Source organism: Oncorhynchus clarkii, chromosome 20, assembly GCF_045791955.1.
Source record: "Oncorhynchus clarkii lewisi isolate Uvic-CL-2024 chromosome 20, UVic_Ocla_1.0, whole genome shotgun sequence".
Lineage (NCBI taxonomy): Eukaryota > Metazoa > Chordata > Actinopteri > Salmoniformes > Salmonidae > Oncorhynchus > Oncorhynchus clarkii.
The window spans coordinates 71,662,071-71,684,178 of record NC_092166.1 but is presented as its reverse complement, the minus strand read 5'-3'; the positions used below and the strand labels follow the sequence as shown (position 1 = coordinate 71,684,178).

Here is a 22,108-nt window from a genome sequence, read left to right as displayed (position 1 = left end):
ACAAACGATGACGCCACATGGTATGGTAAATCAAAACCTTCAAAATAAAAGCCCGGATTATAAAAAAGCTAAGCATTGTAGATAACTCATTAAAAAGATATTGAATTTTAATCAATGGCCACTTTTATTACGCCAAAAAGAAATGTACAAATAACATTTATATTTTTAAAAACCAATAATGAAAAAAATGAGATGTTATGTTCAGAATTTGTCTGTACAGAGACAACATTTCTACCTGACCCAGCTAAAGTGGGATGGAAAATATTCAGTAGGGTCTCTACCAACCAAATATGTGTAGTTTTGGAGGGGGACTGTGTTATATATATATGCATTTATGCATACATTAACGTACTGTTGCCATGAATGTCAGTTGGAATGAAAAAACACCATAACTACCACGTTTCAAGGTAAGACCCAGATGCAGACAACATCGAATTAACAACAGTTTATTCATCCAAAAGGGGCAGGCAAAAGACAGGTCAAGGACAGGCAGGGGTTAATAATCCAGATACAGTGCCTTGCGAAAGTATTCGGCCCCCTTGAACTTTGCGACCTTTTGCCACATTTCAGGCTTCAAACATAAAGATATAAAACAGTATTTTTTGTGAAGAATCAACAAGTGGGACACAATCATGAAGTGGAACGACATTTATTGGATATTTCAAACTTTTTTAACAAATCAAAAACTGAAAAATTGGGCGTGCAAAATTATTCAGCCCCTTTACTTTCAGTGCAGCAAACTCTCTCCAGAAGTTCAGTGAGGATCTCTGAATGATCCAATGTTGACCTAAATGACTAATGATGATAAATACAATCCACCTGTGTGTAATCAAGTCTCCGTATAAATGCACCTGCACTGTGATAGTCTCAGAGGTCCGTTAAAAGCGCAGAGAGCATCATGAAGAACAAGGAACACACCAGGCAGGTCCGAGATACTGTTGTGAAGAAGTTTAAAGCCGGATTTGGATACAAAAAGATTTCCCAAGCTTTAAACATCCCAAGGAGCACTGTGCAAGCGATAATATTGAAATGGAAGGAGTATCAGACCACTGCAAATCTACCAAGACCTGGCCGTCCCTCTAAACTTTCAGCTCATACAAGGAGAAGACTGATCAGAGATGCAGCCAAGAGGCCCATGATCACTCTGGATGAACTGCAGAGATCTACAGCTGAGGTGGGAGACTCTGTCCATGGGACAACAATCAGTCATATATTGCACAAATCTGGCCTTTATGGAAGAGTGGCAAGAAGAAAGCCATTTCTTAAAGACATTCATAAAAAGTGTTGTTTAAAGTTTGCCACAAGCCACCTGGGAGACACACCAAACATGTGGAAGAAGGTGCTCTGGTCAGATGAAACCAAAATTGAACATTTTGGCAACAATGCAAAACGTTATGTTTGGCGTAAAAGCAACACAGCTGAACACACCATCCCCACTGTCAAACATGGTGGTGGCAGCATCATGGTTTGGGCCTGCTTTTCTTCAGCAGGGACAGGGAAGATGGTTAAAATTGATGGGAAGATGGATGGAGCCAAATACAGGACCATTCTGGAAGAAAACCTGATGGAGTCTGCAAAAGACCTGAGACTGGGACGGAGATTTGTCTTCCAACAAGACAATGATCCAAAACCTAAAGCAAAATCTACAATGGAATGGTTCAAAAATAAACATATCCAGGTGTTAGAATGGCCAAGTCAAAGTCCAGACCTGAATCCAATCGAGAATCTGTGGAAAGAACTGAAAACTGCTGTTCACAAATGCTCTCCATCCAACCTCACTGAGCTCGAGCTGTTTTGCAAGGAGGAAAGGGAAAAAATGTCAGTCTCTCGATGTGCAAAACTGATAGAGACATACCCCAAGCGACTTACAGCTGTAATCGCAGCAAAAGGTGGCGCAACAAAGTATTAACTTAAGGGGGCTGAATAATTTTGCACGCACAATTTTTCAGTTTTTGATTTGTTAAAAAAGGTTGAAATATCCAATAAATGTCGTTCCACTTCATGATTGTGTCCTACTTGTTGTTGATTCTTCACAAAAAAATACAGTTTTATATCTTTATGTTTGAAGCCTGAAATGTGGCAAAAGGTCGCAAAGTTCAAGGGTTGCCGAATACTTTCGCAAGGCACTGTAGGTGGGGCAAAGGTACCGGACGGCAGGCAGGCTCAGGGTCAGCAGAGGTCAGTAATCCAGGTACGTGGGGAAAGGTACAGGAAGGTACAGATGAAGGTGTGACAATAACACTTTTTGTTGCTTACCCTGTTTGTTTCCTGTGTGGAATACAACTACATTCCATGGTAGACTTCCATGCACTCATGCCTTGCCCTAATATCAATCGATTATTGATATTTTTGAGGCAGTATCCAAGGAAAATCATGGCGCTATATGTTTATTTCACCCCAATTATGCACAGCCTTACAATAGTTGTCTTAACCCCACCTTGGTCGCTATTAATCCAAAGGTTTGCTTCTTGGATTTGGGTTTAGGACTGATTCATGGATCATATAGCCCATCTCTCCAAATTGTCAAGTGATTTTTACTTGGCCTTTGTCTTAATAGAAGTCCTGTCATATTTACAGTATGTTGTTGAGCACGTATTAATTTCATGGCTGTGACAAGTACCACATCCTTTAAAGCTGTGTTGCTGGATAGGCATGAGTCCCCCTCCAAAACTACACATATTTACTGTTCAAGTGTATTGCATTGGGGACTATGGAGAGGGGGGAGTGAAAAGCCATCAGCAGGCCGTGCTACAAAGTACCCTTCTAAAAAGAAACCAATAGAGATCCTGCTGAGTATTTTCCATTCGACTTTAGCTGAGACAGGCAGAAGTTTTCTATCTACAAGTCAAAATGTTTCCCATGTATAGTCTATTACAATGTATTGCATAGGGTGCTAGGTATGTACAGAGTATGTACGACATGGTCCCCCTACTAAACTTCACATATTTAAATAATACAATATTATTTAATTATTATTTATATTTTTGTAAGGTGGTTGTAGTATTTAAAAAAACTGTTGTACTGCACTAGAGTGCTATTTTTTTTAGCATTTCTTTGAAGGGAAACTCTTATTTAAAAAAAGAAAATCTCATTTTTTTGCACTGCCAGCATACTATCCTGTTGCTAAGATAACAATAATAAACTCCACGATCAGAAAATACATTTCTCTGACTACATTGTTGTACTATTCTGCCAGCAGCACAAATTACAAAGTCATGTTGTATGGTACTGAGGAAACCTTCAAAATACAAGTTTCAAAACATTTCAATGTCGATGACTTATTGAAAATATTGTGAATCGTAATCAATGGCCAATGCTATGGTGCTTATAAGCAAATGCAAGAAGGAATTCATTAAATAAATCAGAAATATGTTTTTCAAAACATTTTTTAAGACCACTATTGAAAAATATAATGTTCAGACTTTTACTGTATATTCACAATATTGGGCTGTAGAAAAAAAAACTAGTCTTTGTACTGATGTAAAAGTGGGGTTGTGAGTACTCAGTAGGGTCTGTAGAATCTATATACAGTACTAGTCAAACGTTTAGACACACCTACTCATTACATTTTTGTATTTTTATTTTTTAACTATTTTCTACATTGTAGATTAATAGGGTGAGGACATTAAAACTATGAAATTACACATATAGAAAAAAGTGTTAAACAAATCAAAATATATTTTATATTTGAGATTCTTCAAAGTAGCCACCCTTTGCCTTGATGACAGCTTTGCACACTCTTGGAATTCTCTCAAACAGCTTCATGAGGTACTTTGGAATGCATTAACAGGTGTGCCTTGTTAAAAGTTAATCTGTGGAATTTATTTCCTTCTTAATGTGTTTGAGCCAATCAGTTGTGTTGTGACAAGGTAGGGGTGGTATACAGAAGATAGCCCTATTTGGTGAAAAACCAAGTTAATGTGTGCCCCTGAGTGGCGCAGTGGTCTAAGGCACTGCATCTCAGTGTTAGAGGTGCTATAGAACCTGGTTCAAGTCCAGGCACAATTGGCCTAGTGTTGTCTGAGTTATGGTTTGGCAGGGGTAGGCCATCATTGTAAGTAAGATTATTTTTATTTTTTTTAGCCCACTGCAGTAAAGACTAAACAGAACATTGTTGGTCGCTGGGCTTGTGCTAAGACCTCAAAATGCTGATGCAGCACCCAGCACCGGTCACACAGAGTGTTTCTTGGTAGTCTTAAACAAATCTACTTTGAAACAAAATTATGCACCTCACACACATGGGCTTAAAAAAAGAAGACACCTGTACCATGTCAGATATAGAGTTGAAATGTGTTCCGTTTTGAGTTTGCACCCCAATATTACACTTTATATACATCACAACATCATTTTTAAGTAATGCTGATTTATTATGAAATCATGAAAAATATGAATAACATTCTACCCATGAGGCAACTAGAGTGCGATTTGGTAATTTGACTGCAGGAAAGGGTTACAAACTTTAATGTTCTGAGTGATATGAGGAAACAAAGGTTTAATAACAAGAGAGAAGAAGATCAGCAGTATTCTCACAGCAGGCTGCATTCCATGTGGTTGAAACTGGAGTTAAAGTTGTCAAGGCAGCTGGGTTTGTATAGCTTGTGAAGAAAATGATTAAAGCCACACACCTTCATTTGTCAATAACCTCAAAGACTGGGCTACCAACAAAAATGTTAACAATGGAACAAATGCATCCCATTACATTTTCACATGCAAATAGCACTTGATTTACATGTAAAAATATATACATATATTGCCAAATTCTCTAAAATGATGTTAGAGGCAGCTTAGGGTAGAGAAATGAACATTGAATTCTCCAGAAACAGCTCTGGTGGACCTTCCCGCAGTCAGCATGCCAGTTGCACGCTCCCTCAAAACTTGAGACATCTGTGGCATTGTGTTCTGTGACAAAACTGCACATTTTAGAGTGGTCTTTTACCGACCCCAGCACAAGGTGCACCTGTGTAATGATCATGCTGTTTAATCAGCATCTTGATATGCCACACCTGTCAAGTGGATGGATTATCTTGGCAAAGGAAAAATGCTCACAAATAGAGATGTAAACAAATTTGATTAAAACATAGAGATAAATAAGCTTTTTGTTCATATGAAACATTTCTGGGATTTTTTATGACAGCTCATAAAACATGGGACCAACACGTTGCATGGGTTTGCACAACCGAGTAATTTCTGCACAAACGGTCAGAAACCGTCTCAGGGAAGCTCATCTGCATGCTCATCGTCCTCACCAGGGTCTTAACCTGACCGCAGTTCGGTGTCGTAACCGACTTCAGTGGGAAAATGCTCATCTTCGATGGCCACTGGCACGATGGAGAAATGTGCTCTTCATGGATGAATTTTGGTTTCAACTGTACCGGGTAAATGGCAGACAGTGTGTGTGGTGTCGTGAGGGAGAGCGTTTTGCTGATGTCAATGTTGTGAACAGAGTGCCCCATGATGGCGATAGGGTTACGGTATGGGCAGGCATAAGCTATGGACAACGAACACAATTGCATTTTATCGATTGCAATTTGAATGCACAAGGATACCGTGACGAGATCCTAAGGCCCATTGTAGCGCAATTCATCTGCCGCCATCATCTCATGTTTCAGCATGATAATGCACAGCCCCATGCTGCAAGGATCTGTGGAAGCTGACACAATTTGTGGAAGCTGAAAATGTCCCAGTTCTTCCATGTCACCAGACATGTCACTCATAGAGCATGTTTGGGATGCTCTAGATTGAAGTGTACGACAGCTTGTTTCAGTTCCCGCCAATATCCAGCAACTTCGCACAGCCATTGAAGGGGAGTGGGACAACATTCCACAGGCCACAATCAACAGCCTGATCAACTCCATGCAAAGGAGATATGTCGTGATGCATGAGGCAAATTGTGGTCACAGCAGAAACTGACTGGTTTTCTGATCCACGCCCCTACTTTTTAAAAAGGTATTCCCATTCATGTGAAATCCATAGATTAGATCCTAATGAATTTATTCCAATTGATTGATTTCCTTACATGAACTGTAAGTGCATGTTGTGTTTATGTGTTTGTTCAGTGTATATACTGTACATCTGTAGTTCTTTCAACATGATGGCAAATTCAACACTGACTGGTTTGTGGCTACTCCTGGAAGTTTGCAGTTGTATCTCAAAACGAACCAGTAACAACAAGCAGACCGTACAACACAGTCCCTCTGAAGAAATCAACATATTTCATTATTATAGATGTCATACATTTATTTATTATTTATAGAAATACCCTATTGCATTGAGGGCAATGGAAGGGGCAGAGTTAAAAGTCCTGTTGGGTGTTTTGACCTTAGTCCCTTATGAAATGACACCATATATAGATTCTACAGACCCTACTAGTACTCCCAACCAAACTTTTACATTGGCACAAAGAATAGTTTTTCACTGTAAGCCAATATGTCATTTATATACAGTGTTGCTTTGAGGACAATCGAGGGGGTGGAGGAAGGAGTCAAAAGCACTGTATTAAACCAGGCATTCAGGAAAAGAGACCAATTTAAGTTTTCCAGACTCTTGAGTAATTCCAATAACATATATTTTTTTACAAATGTATTTCTTTAAATATAGCCTAAACAGAACATCGATATTCCCAAAATGTTGCATGTCTTTGCAGGGGGACTCTTACTTTAAAAAAATATATATATACATCCGGGATCGTCCTTCCAGCATAATATCCTGCTGCTAGGAGAACTGTAATGATTCTCTGGAAGGCGGGGTAAACTTTTCTGGTGATGTCACTTGAGGTTTTTGAGGGATCCCACTTTTGGGCGGTTACTCTTCATTCCCTTCAATGATTACCCATATTGATCTCGTTATTACATGTTGATCAGCACTTTTTGATCAGCAAATATTTGCAATAGCTGATTAGCCTACTGTGCCTTGAGTAGATAAATGAGACTACTGTGCACTGTTCTACCAATAATGCAATGATAAAACAATAAAATGTATGCCTAAAACAGGTTTCAGTTTCAAGTTTTCTTAGTCATATGTATGGTATACACTGTCCAACGAAATGAATACTGGCAAGATCCTTCTCGACAATGCAACAACAATAAGAAATAATACAATATAAGAATATAATAGACATTTTAGCACAAGTATAATGCAGGAAGGCACAATTTATAATACAATATTCACACATGTATCAGAGAAAGGAGGATTTGGGGGTGTTTGAATTGTGTAGTGTTAGCAATAGTAAATAAGAGTCTGGTAGCAGCAGTTGTGAAGTGTACATGGATGTACACTGAGTGTACAAAACATTAGGAACACCTTCCTAATATTGAGCTACACCCCTTTTTGCCCTCAGAACAGCCTCAATTAGTCTGGGCATGGTTTCTACAAGATCTCGAAAGTGTTCCACAAGGATGCTGGCCCTTGTTGACTCCAATGCTTCCCACAGTTGTGACAAGTTGGCTATATGTACATTGGGTGGTGGACCATTCTTGATACACACAGGAAACTGTTGACGTGAAAAACCCAGCAGCGTTGCAGTTTTTGACACACTCAAACCGGTGCACCTGGCACCTACTAACATACCCCGTTCAAAGGAACTTAAATCTTTTGTCTTGCCCAGTCACCCTCTGAATGGCACACATACACAATGCCTGTCTCAATTGTCTCAAGGCTTAAAAATCCTTCTTTAACCTGTCTCCTCCCCTTCATCTACACTGATTGAAGTGGATTTAACAGGTGACATCAATAAGGATCATAGCTTTCACCTGGTTCACCTGGTCAGTCTATGTCATGGAAAGAGCAGCTGTTCCAAATGTTTTGTACAGTCAGTGTGTGGATGTGTGGATGTGTGAATGATCTAACCATTCACATTTTTTAATCCTCACAAAAGTAAACATCGTCTCCTGTCCATGGACAATAGGGGATTTTACTAAGATTAGAACAATTAAGGATAGGCTCGCATTTACAACACATTTTATAATAACACACCGTTATCTGATATTAATGGGGACCCATTTTCATATGTGCACCGCCTTTTGACTATTGAGCACAGTACTGCTATTCAAGCAAAATAGACAAAGAAAGACCTTTGGCCTTATCAGTGGCGATTTCAGCATGTAAATCTTGGTAAGGTCAACAAGAAAAAGTGGGATGCATGCCAGCAAAGTCACTACAACACAACACTAAACAATACATTAATTGAACTATAACGGTGACAAACGGTGCCCACAAACTGTTAGGGCCTACATAAAGCTGTCCCAACAGCAGTCCCAACATCTTACCACTGCTACACCTGGCTATCAGCTGAGCCTTGTCTGGCAGCCAAACAGTTCATTCAGCCTCATTTACTGCCTTTAAAAAAAAAAAGCTGATATGGCTGATTTGTTTAAACAAATGTGGTTTCTAATGACAATTGAGGTGTACAAACTATGACGTAAGGGGACAACAAGCTGATAAGAGGCTATCCGTAATTTCGATTAAGACATTAAAGAGTGAGCTAGGACGGACATAGTCAATACAACTATTTGTTTAGCACTTTTGAAATGTACAGCGACAGAATTCAAAACATGGGCCGTTGTTACAGTGTTCTCCCTGTACACCAAGTCAGAACCATAGGATAAGTAAAGGGGGTATTGAAGCAGACAATGAAAGCTCTTATAATATTTGATGATTACATTTCTCTAAAACAGGTTATAGGCTACATGTGCACCACCAGGTCAGAATAATAGGCTAGATTAAGAGCGGTAAATAGACCAAATTATTATGGTGAGACGCATGGGCTACTAACATCTTACTACACAACATACACTTAGTATTACTTTCTAGCTACAGTATACATATCTCCCTGGAATATTACATAATTTATGCAGCAGCATACAATACATTTTTAGACACCTTGTTGTGCTGTGCTCACTTGAACAGGAAGGTGACGCAGCGGTTCTTTGTGGGCAACTTTTTTCATCAAAGTCTGGTATTCTCTGAATTTATGGCGCTTTCAAAACAACTGGGAACTGAAAAAAACAAGGTTGAATCATGATGTCATTGATCTTCAGGTCGTAGCTCTAGAAAGATGCCGAATGTACAATTCCAAGTTGGATGACAGTTCGAAACGTATTTTCCCAGTCAGAGCTCATTTATTCCCGACTTCCCAGTTGTCTTGAACTCACTGAAGTCAAGCTTTCGCTGTTCTGAAATAAGTATTTTTTTGCAAAAAATGTGGGGCTCAAAATAGGTGGGGCTCTGCCCCACCTGCCCTGAATGACGGGTCGCCACTGAGCCTTATGTGAAATGCAAGGCTGGTTTACACTTGGTCTAACCACTGTCATGACGTTGGCCTGGGGGTAGGTTTATGACAGTCATAAATACCTCTTCCCCCCTTTTTCCTCTCTCTACCCTCCAGATGTTACATTTGCAAACCCCTTTGGTTAACATAGATATTCTGGGAACATCAGAAGGTGGGGGGAAATTAACTATATTCTGGTAATCCCGACCAATTGAACATATGCGGTGGTACTTAATGAATATTATGTCAGTTCGGTTGTCATCTGAGACACTCTCATCAATGATAAGATGACATAAACTCTACAGTGGAAAGTCTACACATCAGAGTTATCGGATTCACATGGAATTGTTGTTCAATTTAAATGTTTGAATATGAAATTATTCGTGATGGGATGAAATGTGATTTTAGCTTCTAAAATGGAGAATTGGGTTTTCATAAGGTTAGGGCTCTGCTCAATCAGTGCCCCGCCCCTGTGAAGAGTCATGGGTTATAAAACTTTTCAGACACACCCTTCTCGCTCCACTATATAAAGCCTTGACGACAACATAACCTCCTATTCTGAGGATGTGAGGACGACGGTCCGATGTCAGAATGGTTCAGATAATAACTACAGAACGAAGCCAACATCAGCGTGAGCTTTGGTTGCGAATGGTATGAACTTTGAACTCTTATTCACTACAGAAGTGATACATCCTAGCCGTTGAGTTAGCAACAGCAGCTGCAAACGAGGGTTAGGAAGGAACAGACAGAGTATCCAGGCTATCACACAACGACGTTACTACAACGTATCCAATTGACTACCAGAGACATTCTTCAAAGGACAAAGGACTCGGTTTGGCAACACGGCCTTCCATCTACCACCAACCTACCGAAGCGCAGCTCAGAGTAAATATTTATTGCATTTTCCTTTTCCAAATGGGAGGTAATTTAGAATGCATAAGATACTGTATTTACCAGTGCACAGCTTCTTCCTTTTCTTTTGTGTAAAAAGCTGTCATATCTGTTCCGCCCGCTAGGGACGTTTTCCTTTATGATGTAATTTGTAATCAAGTTATGATTAATTCTGTGTATATGTAATTCTATGTGATTAGTTAGGTATTTAGTAAATAAATAATTAAACCCAATTTTGTATTGCTGATTCAACTTGTTAGCCAGGGTTCGTGAAGATAACCAAGAATTTACAACTTTCAGATTGAATTAAGGTGACGATTAATCGATTAGTCTTTAAGAGTTTATTCGGGAGATAACAGCTCTATAAATATTATTTTGTGGTGCCCCGACTCTCTAGTTAATTACATTTACATGATGAGCTCAATCAGGTAATATTAATTACGGAGAAAGGATTTTATAGAATAGCATGTCATATCACTTAATCCGGCATAGCCAAAGACACGACACCACTGCCTGTGGACACTGGTCTCATTCTAATGGTCTACAGACAGCCTCTGCTTGAAGATATTCCACATGACTGTAAAATAAATAAATACATTTTTATATTTGAATAGTTATTCTGTTACAAAACATGTACATAGTGTAGCATTGATTCACCAAGCAAGTCTGGGATGCCAACAGAAAATGTTGTTTTATTTAAATACAATTTGGTTGAATGACACATTTAGCCATATGAGAATTACATGGGAGTTCAAATGTTCAAAATTGTTTACCGTTTTACAGTAAATTGCAGACAATCCTGGTTCTACTGTAGGAGCCAGTTAAAGGAAAAAGTGAAAGAAAAGTCCCATCTGAACAATAACCCCCCCAGTAAGACTGTAGTAACCAGTGAATTGCACTACAAAATACTGTAAGGTCACTTGTTGCTACTGTTGATGATAATGAATAGAACAAAATAAAAAGCTTAGTCTATTCTTCATCCTCTTTGAAAAAATGTATTTCAGGTATAGGGTGCCATTTCAGATTGTCCCCAAATCTCCATCGTCTTTCGTCTGTTGGCTCTGCAATGGCAGAGGGTCCATCCTTAGTGTTGTACAAATCAGAGTCCCCTTGTTCCCAGAACTACCCTTCACCAAATTCTCAGAGCAATAGGCCTTCATCCTGTACATATTAGCTTTATTCTCGCAGCAGCCCATGTTACTCAGTAACAGATAGACATCTTTCCTGAAAGCCTTAGTAAAGATGGCATAGAGGAAAGGGTTGGCACAGGAATTGATAGGAAAGAACAACACCAGGAGTATCTTGGAGTTGGTGACAGTGATGAGCGGAACCTTAAAGGCTGCAGATATAGCGAAGAACGAGATGGGTGCCATGCAGAGGAGATCGGTGAAGATGAGGACAGCCATGCGCTTAGCGATCTTGGCGTCTGCACTGCGGCTGGGGAACTGGGGGTTCCGTACTGCCAGGTAGATGAGGACGTAGCAGACGCAGACCACCAGGAACGCCCCCACGTTGAAGAGGAGGAGCAGGAGGATGAAAGCCTGGGCCAGAGGAGTCTTCACATCCATCGGAAGGCACATGCTCACCTGGAAAATATTTATTGTGTTATTTAATATACAGCAGTAATGAAAAAGTGTGTCCTAACCAATCTTCTCCTCTGGGAAAATAATGTAAAGCACACACAGAACGATGGACGGTCATTGCGTTCTGTCGCTGCAGTGTGTTATAGCAACCACCTGCTGGGTGCAGACTAGTGGTGACTATTTGCGTGGATTCAACATGTAGAATCATTGAAAAATGAACAGAAAATGTCAGCCACTATTCTGTTCAGAAGCACTAGGTATACTCTGCCGTCCATTGTTCTGTTAATTTTTAATAGTACAGTGTATTATATACCCTGCTGTAGCTGCTGACCCCCACCAAGGGGAGCATGGCCATCCCCAGACAGATCAACCACCCTCCAGCCATGATGCCAGCAGCCTGCGCCAGGCCTAGCCTCTTCTCCAGCTGCAAGGCATGAGTTATCGTATGCCAGCGCTCCAGAGTGATAGTCGACAACGTGTACACCGACAGCTCCCCACCGAACACAGACAGGAAGCCCGCCGCACTACAACCTGCTCCCGTCTGCCAATCGATGGCGTGCTCACTGTAGTGGCCTCGGGTGTGGAGGTCGACCGCGGCGATCATAAGGAGGTAGACGCCGATGCAGAAGTCAGCGAAGGCCAGGTGACACATGAGGAAGCGTGGCACGGTGAGTTTACAGCGACTGGTGAAGAAGATGAGGAGGACTGTCAGGTTGCCAATGATCGCCAGGATGTTGATGAACCAGATGGCGACTCTAAGAAAACTGAAACCTGGAGTGAACAAAGGAAAAGCAGTCAAACTCAATCAAACTTCATTTATATAACACATTTCTTACAGAAAATATATTTAATGGTGCGCAACAACATTAGATACCATTTTTATTTTATTATTATTAAGAAATAAAGATCGTAAAACAGTAAAATAACAGTGGAAAGGAGACCGTACGACAAAGTAATCTCTGAATGTTTGTGCATCATGCCTAGGCCTTCTGTTCTTTCAGTAAAAGGCTGTTACCAAAACATGTCCGTTAGTTTGACCTCTTGACTGCTTGAAATAACATTAAAACGTCTAAAGACTATTAGTGTGAATGAGGGTTTTCCCAGTTTGTCTTTTTAACCCTGCATTCAAATACTTTTCCTAAGGGACTAAGCTGAGTTGAGGGCAGCAATTCTTGATTCTACCTGCTATGTCTTCACACGGGTTAAAGGCGTCAGCCTCTGGTGTACACTGGAGGGTTGGTCTGGTCTGACAGTTTAACCCTAGTTCTGGATACTGGAAATCCACACCTCCGTAGGACTCATCTTCGACATCTTCGTTTGTTCCATGTATTTCCACCAGTAGGGATGTGTCGGATGAGTCCACCATACCAGCTGGAAACCTGGTGGTACAGGAAGCGAGAGCTGTAAAGAGTAGGTCAATGGTCACTAAAGTTTTATGACTGTATAATTATATTGACATTTATTTTTCCCCGAAGACCAATGCATTTAGTGTCGCGAGCTAGACGGATCTTGTGGACTTACATGAATTAGTCTGGTAATATGAGGCTACAATGATAGAAAAACCTGTTTCCATAGTTCAAAAGTGGAGAGATGAACGGTCATAACTGAAAGGTCATGATTGATCATGATGTGTCACTAGTATTGCAGGACTGGATGAAAAACAGTTCACTTTAGTTCAGACAAGTAGTGGCATTTCTAATCAGATAGTTTAAATGGGATCCCTGAAAAGTCATAATCAATAGATGATTAATTACTCAAATTAGGAATTAGGCAATTAAGGCACCTTCACTGAAGATGTCTCTTAGTCAAAACGGATGAATCTACGAACTTAGCAATTACATGATGTAATGAATAATTATTTGGGGAACTCAGACTTTAGTTTTTAAAGGCCCAGTGCAGTCAAAAACGTGATTTTCCTGTGTTTAATATATATTTCCACACTATGAGGTTGGAATGGAATAATAATATGAAATTGTGAAAATTATGATAACGCCCTTTTAGTGTAAGAGTTGTGTTTTTGGTGGGATGGAGTTTTGGCCTTCATGGTGACATCACCATGCGGTACATTAGTTAATAGATCAATAAGAAAGAGAGTTCCAAACCTCTCTGCCAATAACAGCACATTTTCAGTTTTCCCCTCCCCACTCAAAATTCTTGCTTGAGAAATTGCCCTTTACTAAAAAGCTATTTTTGATTATTTTTTACAATTGTAATTTAAAACAATCACAATAAGTCGCAAAATTGTTAACCAGAAATGATTTGATATTGAGATAAAAATGGCTGCACTGAACATTTAAACTACTGCAGTAGTAAACGAAGAAGAAAAAGAAACTCACTTTTCAGACGGACTGTCATCACAATACGTAGGCCTAGATCCATTATGTTGTGCTGCATTGATTGGAGAATCCCTAGGGGAGAGAGAGGTAAATTAAACCTGTGTTCAAAATCAGCTTGGAGCCATAGAGATTGATAGATGGCGCACTTGCCACAAGATAGCCAACAATGGCACTGTCTATGCCATCACAGAAGCCATGATCACAAAGATAGGAGGTGTTCTCTCTTTTCCATCTCTATATTTGGAGCATACTACCATGAGTGTCTGGTCTTGATTTCATTGTGAACCTCATTGATGAACTGCAACAGACTGTAACAGATATTGTTCCCATTAATGATCCTGTGTTGTTAGAACTGCGAGCTTGAAAGATTACAGTAAAAGGGCCATGGGAGAAAGAGAGAGGGGGCATGGGAGAAAGAGAGAGGGGGCATGGGAGAAAGAGCGATAGAGAGAGAGAGCGAGACAAAGTGTGTGTTTGTTTGTGTGCGTGCACTTGTTTTCCTACATTATCAGGACCCCAATGTCCTAGCATTTTACCTTAATATCCTGAAAAGGTAGGAAAACAAGAACTGTTTTGAACATTCAGGGGGGGTTGGGGTTAGGGTTAGGCTTAGTGAAAGGGGTTTTGGGGTATAATGTTAGGGTTAGGGTTAGGGAAAATATAATTTTTAATGCTCCAAAAATGTTACACTCCAAAAAGTCCTTACACTTCATGAAAATACAGCTGTATATGTGTGTGTGTGTGTGTGTGTGTGTGTAGAGCCAACTACCACATTTGGGACCCTGGGCACCGACCTCTTTCATTTCAACACATTTTGCCATGGTGCAGAGAGAAAAATTGGCAGTTTTACAATGTTATTATACAATATTGCAGTTTTAAAGCGAATTTCCTGCTATTCTACAAATTTTTGCTATGAGGCTGAGGGAACATGTTGCAGTTTTAAAGCAAATGTCCTACAATTCTACACAATTTGCTATCATATGCTATCTGTGGGCCCCCAACCTCTTGCTGCCTGTCTCCAGAGGAACTGCAACGCGGTCATGCTTTGATCTTGTACTGATATGCTTTGGGGAAACAGTCAGTCGGAGAGACATATGTTTTTGATTCTCAAGACATAATCACAAAGCAGTGGTAGAGTATCACTTATATTAGGACATTAATATTTGATTTGGTTAACAGCAATAAGGAGAGACTGGCATGAGAGCTGCGTCACAGACACACACACACACACACACACACACACACACACACACACACACACACACACACACACACACACACACACACACACACACACACACACACACAGGGCCGGATAACCAAACGGGCACGCATCGAACATGCACCCCGGCCCCCAACCTAAAATGAGATACAATATATTTAGTCTCTTGTGATAGACTGCTAGCTGGCCAGCAAACACTACTTAGTTTTGGGTTCCGAGATTACATTATCTTTAACCCATGACCAAGAGACTGATTCCAGCTGCATCCTGTAAACAATTCATGGGATTCATTTGAAGGGCATTGAAGACCATTGTCTCATTAATTCCAAACTTCTACTAGGAATAGCCCACTTAATTACTAGTTATATCCCTCGAAAATAGGAAATCCCTGTCCGTCAGCCCTAAAGCAAGTTTCCTCTTGTTCTAACGTCAAGACACTGGTTTCTCCTGTGGGAGACCCAGGTTCAAATCCTGCCTTTGACACTTGCCCCTGGTGTGAATCAGAAGAGGCTGGTTGGAGGAGCTATAGGAGGATGGCTTGCTGAAATGGAACAGGGTCAAACATGTGGTTTTATATGTCTGATGTGCTTGATACCATTCCATTCCAGCCATTACAATGAGCCTGTCCTCATATAGCTCCTCCCACCAGCCTCTTCTGGTGAATGGAATTATGCCACCTGTGTGTGTCCCAGGTGAGTAAGGCACAGCAGTGGCTGTTGTAGGTGAGGTGTGCCTTCTGCAGGTTGCCCAGATCCCTGAAAGGGGGTAGTCTCTTTAGGCCGTAGGCTGTACGGGCAACCAGCTCCACGACAGAATTGAGGCCATGGGATGGCAAAGTCTCTATCGCCGTCGACGAGACATCTCTGGAAAACATACAGTGAAAACACAATCATAATAAAGTTTTTATTAATTAATTATCTCACTCACTAATGAACTCACTCACTCAGTCATTCATCAGAGCTCTAATTATAGACATGGCAAAGGGTTCAGAAAGGTTTTTGAGGATATCACAGTACCAGTCAAAAGTTTGGACACACCTACTCATTCAAGGGTTTTTATTTTTACTATTGTATACATTGTAGAATAACCCTTACACAGCGCTTAGTGGGACTATCATTTGTTTTTCAACAGGGCAATGACCCAACACACCTCCAGGCTGTGTAAGGGCTATTTGACCAAGAGTGAGAGTAATGGTGCTGCATCAGATGACCTGGCATCCACAATCACCCGACCTCAACCCAATTGAGATGGTTTGGGATGAGTTGGACCGCAGAGTGAAGGAAAATCAGCCAACAAGTGCTCAGCATACATGGGAACTCCTTCAAGACTGTTGGAAAAGCATTCCAGGTGAAGCTGGTTGAGAGAATGCCAAGAGTGTGCAAAGCTGTCATCAAATCAAATCAAATTTATTTATATAGCCCTTCGTACATCAGCTGATATCTCAAAGTGCTGTACAGAAACCCAGCCTAAAACCCCAAACAGAAAGCAATGCAGGTGTAGAAGCACAATGGCTAGGAAAAACTAGGAAGAAATCTAGAGAGGAACCAGGCTATGTGGGGTGGCCAGTCCTCTTCTGGCTGTGCCGGGTGGAGATTATAACAGAACATGGCCAAGATGTTCAAATGTTCATAAATGACCAGCATGGTCAAATAATAATAATCACAGGCAGAACAGTTGAAACTGGAGCAGCAGCACAGGTAGTCCAGTTAGTCAGGTAGTCCTGCATTCCAGGTAGTCCTGAGGCATGGTCCTAGGGCTCAGGTCCTCCGAGAGAGAGAAAGAAAGAGAGAAAGAGAGAATTAGAGAGAGCATACTTAAATTCACACAGGACACCAGATAGGACAGGAGAAGTACTCCAGATATAACAAACTGACCCTAGCCCCCCCGACACATAAACTACTGCAGCATAAATACTGGAGGCTGAGACAGGAGGGGTCAGGAGACACTGTGGCCCCATCCGATGATACCCCTGGACAGGGCCAAACAGGAAGGATATAACCCCACCCACTTTGCCAAAGCACAGCCCCCACACCACTAGAGGGATATCTTCAACCACCAACTTACCATCCTGAGACAAGGCCGAGTATAGCCCACAAAGATCTCCGCCACGACACAACCCATGGGGGGGCGCCAACCCAGACAGGAAGATCACATCAGTGACTCAACCCACTCAAGTGACGCACCCCTCCTAGGGACGGCATGAAAGAGCACCAGTAAGCCAGTGACTCAGCCCCTGTAATAGGGTTAGAGGCAGAGAATCCCAGTGGAAAGAGGGGAACCGGCCAGGCAGAGACAGCAAGGGCGGTTCGTTGCTCCAGAGCCTTTCCGTTCACCTTCACACTCCTGGGCCAGACTACACTCAATCATATGACCCACTGAAGAGATGAGTCTTCAGTAAAGACTTAAAGGTTGAGACCGAGTTTGCGTCTCTCACATGGGTAGGCAGACCATTCCATAAAAATGGAGCGCTATAGGAGAAAGCCCTGCCTCCAGCTGTTTGCTTAGAAATTCTAGGGACAATTAGGAGGCCTGCGTCTTGTGACCGTAGCGCACGTGTAGGTATGTACGGCAAGATCAAATCAGAGAGATAGGTAGGAGCAAGCCCATGTAATGCTTTGTAGGTTAGCAGTAAAACCTTGAAATCAGCCCTTGCCTTGACAGGAAGCCAGTGTAGGGAGGCTAGCACTGGAGTAATATGATTACATTTTTTTGGTTCTAGTCAGGATTCTAGCAGCCGTATTTAGCACTACCTGAAGTTTATTTAGTGCTTTATCCGGGTAGCCGGAAAGTAGAGCATTGCAGTAGTCTAACCTAGAAGTAACAAAAGCATGGATACATTTTTCTGCATCATTTTTGGACAGAACGTTTCTGATTTTTGCAATGTTACGTAGATGAAAAAAAGCTGTCCTTGAAAGAGTCTTGATATGTTCGTCAAAAGAGACATCAGGGTCCAGAGTAACACAGAGGTCCTTCACAGTTTTATTTGAGACGACTGTACAACCATTAAGATTAATTGTCAGATTCAACAGAAGATCTCTTTGTTTCTTGGGACCTAGAAGAAGCATCTCTGTTTTGTCCGAGTTTAAATGTAGAAAGTTCGCAGCCATCCACTTCCTTAAGTTTGAAACACAGGCTTCTAGCGAGGGCAATTTTGGGGCTTCACCATGTTTCATTGAAATGCACAGCTGTGTGTCATCCGCATAGCAGTGAAAGTTAACATTATGTTTTCGAATGACATCCCCAAGAGGTAAAATATATAGTGAAAACAATAGTGGTCCTAAAATGGAACCTTGAGGAACACCAAAATTTACAGTTGATTTGTCAGAGGACAAACCATTCACAGAGACAAACTGATATCTTTCCGACAGATAAGATCTAAACCTAGCCAGAACTTGTCCGTGTAGACCAATTTGGGTTTCCAATCTCTCCAAAAGAATGTGGTGATCGATGGTATCAAAAGCAGAACTAAGGTCTAGGAGCACAAGGACAGATGCAGAGCCTCGGTCTGATGACATTAAAAGGTCATTTACCACTTTCACAAGTGCAGTCTCAGTGCTATGATGGGGTCTAAAACCAGACTGAAGCATTTCGTGTACATTGTTTTTCTTCAGGAAGGCAGTGAGTTGCTGCGCAACAGCCTTTTCTAAAATTCATTTTTTCAGTTTATTGTTTTTGTTCGTTGTATAGAATTCAATAAAAATGGATAATCATCACACTGCATTTTGGTCCTCCTCTCTTTCGCCCGACAAAGAACGTTACAGCCGTTTAATATGTTCAACATAGGAGGGCCAAGCACAGGAAGGAGCTCTTTCAGTAGTTTAGTTGGAATAGGGTCCAGTATGCAGCTTGAAGGTTTAGAGGCCATGATTATTTTCATCATTGTGTCAAGAGATATAGTACTAAAACACTTGAGTGTCTCTCTTGATCCTAGGTCCTGGTAGAGTTGTGCAGACTCAGGACAACTGAGCTTTGAAGGAATAAGCAGATTTAAAGAGGAGTCCATAATTTGCTTTCTAGTAATCATGATCTTTTCCTCAAAAAAGTTAATGAACTTATTACTGCTGAAGTGAAAGCCATCCCCTCTTGGGGAATGCTGCTTTTTAGTTAGCTTTGCGACAGTATCAAAAAGGAATTTCGGATTGTTCTTATTTTCCTCAATTAAGTTGGAAAAATGGGATGATCGAGCAGCAGTAAGGGCTCTTCGATACTACACGGTACTGTCTTTCCAAGCTAGTCGGAAGACTTCCAGTTTGGTGGAAGCTTGCTTCAGAGCTCGGGTATTTTCTGTATACCAGGGAGCTAGTTTCTTATGAGAAATGTTTTTAGTTTTTAGGGGTGCAACTGCATCTAGGGTATTGCGCAAGGTTAAACTGAGTTCCTCAGTTAGGTGGTTAACTGATTTTTGTCCTCTGATGTCCTTGGGTAGACAGAGGGAGTCTGGAAGGACATCAAGGAATCTTTGTGTTGTCTGTGAATTTATAGCACGACTTTTGATGTTCCTTGGTTGGGGTCTGAGCAGATTATTTGTTGCAATTGCAAACGTAATAAAATGGTGGTCCGATAGTCCAGGATTATGAGGAAAAACATTAAGATCCACAACATTTATTCCATGGGACAAAACTAGGTCCAGAGTATGACTGTGACAGTGAGTAGGTCCAGAGACATGTTGGACAAAACCCACTGAGTCGATGATGGTTCCGAATGCTTTTTGGAGTGGGTCTGTGGACTTTTCCATGTGAATATTAAAGTCACCAAAGATTCGAATATTATCTGCTATGACTACAAGGTCCGATAGGAATTCAGGGAACTCAATGAAAAACGCTGTATATGGCCCAGGAGGCGTGTAAACAGTAGCTATAAAAAGTGATTGAGTAGGCTGCATAGATTTCATGACTAGAAGCTCAAAAGACGAAAACGTCATTTTTTTTTTGTACATTGAAATTTGCTATCCTAAATGTTAGCAACACCTCCGCCTTTGCGGGATGCACGGGGGATATAGTCATTAATGTAGCCAGGAGGCGAGGCCTCATTTAACACAGTAAATTCATCATGCTTAAGCCATGTTTCAGTCAGGCCAATCACATCAAGATTATGATCAGTGATTAGTTCATTGACTATAATTGCCTTTGAAGTAAGGGATCTAACATGAAGTAGCCCTATTTTGAGATGTGGGGTATCATGATCTCTTTCAATAATGACAGGAATGGAGGAGGCCTTTATCCTAGTGAGATTGCTAAGGCGAACACCGCCATGTTTAGTTTTGCCCAACCTAGGTCGAGGCACAGACACGGTCTCAATGGGGATAGCTGAGCTGACTACACTGACTGTGCTAGTGGCAGACTCCACTATGCTGGCAGGCTGGCTAACAGCCTGCTGCCTGGCCTGCACCCTATTTCATTGTGGAGCTAGAGGAGTTAGAGCCCTGTCTATGTTGGTAGATAAGATGAGAGCACCCCTCCAGCTAGGATGAAGGCAAAGGGTGGCTACTTTGAAGAATCTCAAATATAAAATATAACACTTTTTTTGGTTACTACATGATTCCATATGTGCTATTTCATAGTTTTGATGTTTTTATTCTACAATGTAGAAAATAGTAAAAATAAAGAAAAACCCTTGAATGAGTATGTGTGTCCAAACTTTTGACTGGTACTGTACAAATTCCAATGGAGCTAGAAGCAGAAGTGCATGCATTTTTCGACTTCTAAAGTGACTTACAGTGTGTGTACTGCATGCCTTTCTAGTATGGGTAGTTGATCCCTGCAGCTGTGGGAAGGTTACCATGACTTCATATAGTCTTGTGATAACCTGACTAAATAAAGGAAACATAGAATAAAGACCAAATATTGATAGTCTTAAAGCGTGTCGCTTACAGTATCCTAGGGCCCACCGCTCCTTTAAAAGCTTCCCTATGGATCACTCGGAGGTTTCGGTTATTCTTCAAAACCCTGAGAACACATAAAACAAAGTAAATAGCATTGTTTATTGATACAGGTTTATTTAGCCATTTGCTATCATTGTAAAAAAAGAAGTTGAAATGTTAAAAGTATAGGAAATACTACAATTTATTTATCTTGGTCCCATTAAAGGCATAGTCTTGTATTTCTCTAATGCCATTGTTGAACAGGTTCCTGGAATAGAGAGAAAACAATGTTAACACCATTGGCATTAAGGCCTAGATCCCAGATCCTGAGTAGGCAATAATGAGAGTTAGTGACTTTAAATGTCATTCAGTATAGCAATATCATTTTCACACTTCAGGCTTTTAGGACTATATACTCCTTTGGATTGGAAAAAGTAGGTCTAGCCATTATAATAACACAGTACTTACATTGCAGTATATTCAGTTGTCATGCCAACAAAAGCATTTACTGGTATTGACAGAAGATAGAGGTTGTCACAGATATCCCTGTAAGACACATTTTTGATTATTTTAGATTTTTTTGATTTATCCGTTATTTTACCAGGTAAGTTGACTGAGAACACGTTCTCATTTACAGCAACAATCTGGGGAATAGTTACAGGGGAGAGGAGGGGGATGAATGAGCCAATTGTAAACTGGGAATTATTAGGTGACCGTGATGGTTTGAGGGCCAGATTGGGAATTTAGCCAGGACACCAGGGTTAACACCCCTAATCTTACGATAAGTGCCATGGGATCTTTAATGACCTCAGAGAGTCAGGCCCCCCCTTTAACGTCCCATCCGAAAGACGGCACCCTACACAGGGCAGTGTCAATCACTGCCCTGGGGCATTGGGATATTTTTTAGACCAGAGGAAAGAGTGCCTCATACTAGCCCTCCAACACCACTTC

The 22,108-nt window shown here is 41.0% G+C and overlaps 1 protein-coding gene across 1 annotated transcript in view; it reads right to left on the bottom strand.

Annotated features, from left to right (window-relative positions):
• Window positions 1-11,042: 11,042 nt before the first annotated feature.
• Window positions 11,043-22,108, bottom strand: part of LOC139376864 (luteinizing hormone/choriogonadotropin receptor) — a 30,608-nt gene continuing 19,542 nt past the window's right edge. The window contains exons 6-14 of the mRNA XM_071119826.1: window positions 21,626-21,703; window positions 21,357-21,425; window positions 21,168-21,242; window positions 21,013-21,060; window positions 15,975-16,160; window positions 14,076-14,147; window positions 12,922-13,118; window positions 12,053-12,510; window positions 11,043-11,742 (exon numbers count right to left, since the gene is read on the bottom strand). Of these exons, the coding sequence (XP_070975927.1) occupies window positions 11,176-11,742; window positions 12,053-12,510; window positions 12,922-13,118; window positions 14,076-14,147; window positions 15,975-16,160; window positions 21,013-21,060; window positions 21,168-21,242; window positions 21,357-21,425; window positions 21,626-21,703 (1,750 nt within the window). The 3' untranslated portion in view covers window positions 11,043-11,175. The remainder of the gene's footprint in view (window positions 11,743-12,052; window positions 12,511-12,921; window positions 13,119-14,075; window positions 14,148-15,974; window positions 16,161-21,012; window positions 21,061-21,167; window positions 21,243-21,356; window positions 21,426-21,625; window positions 21,704-22,108) is intronic.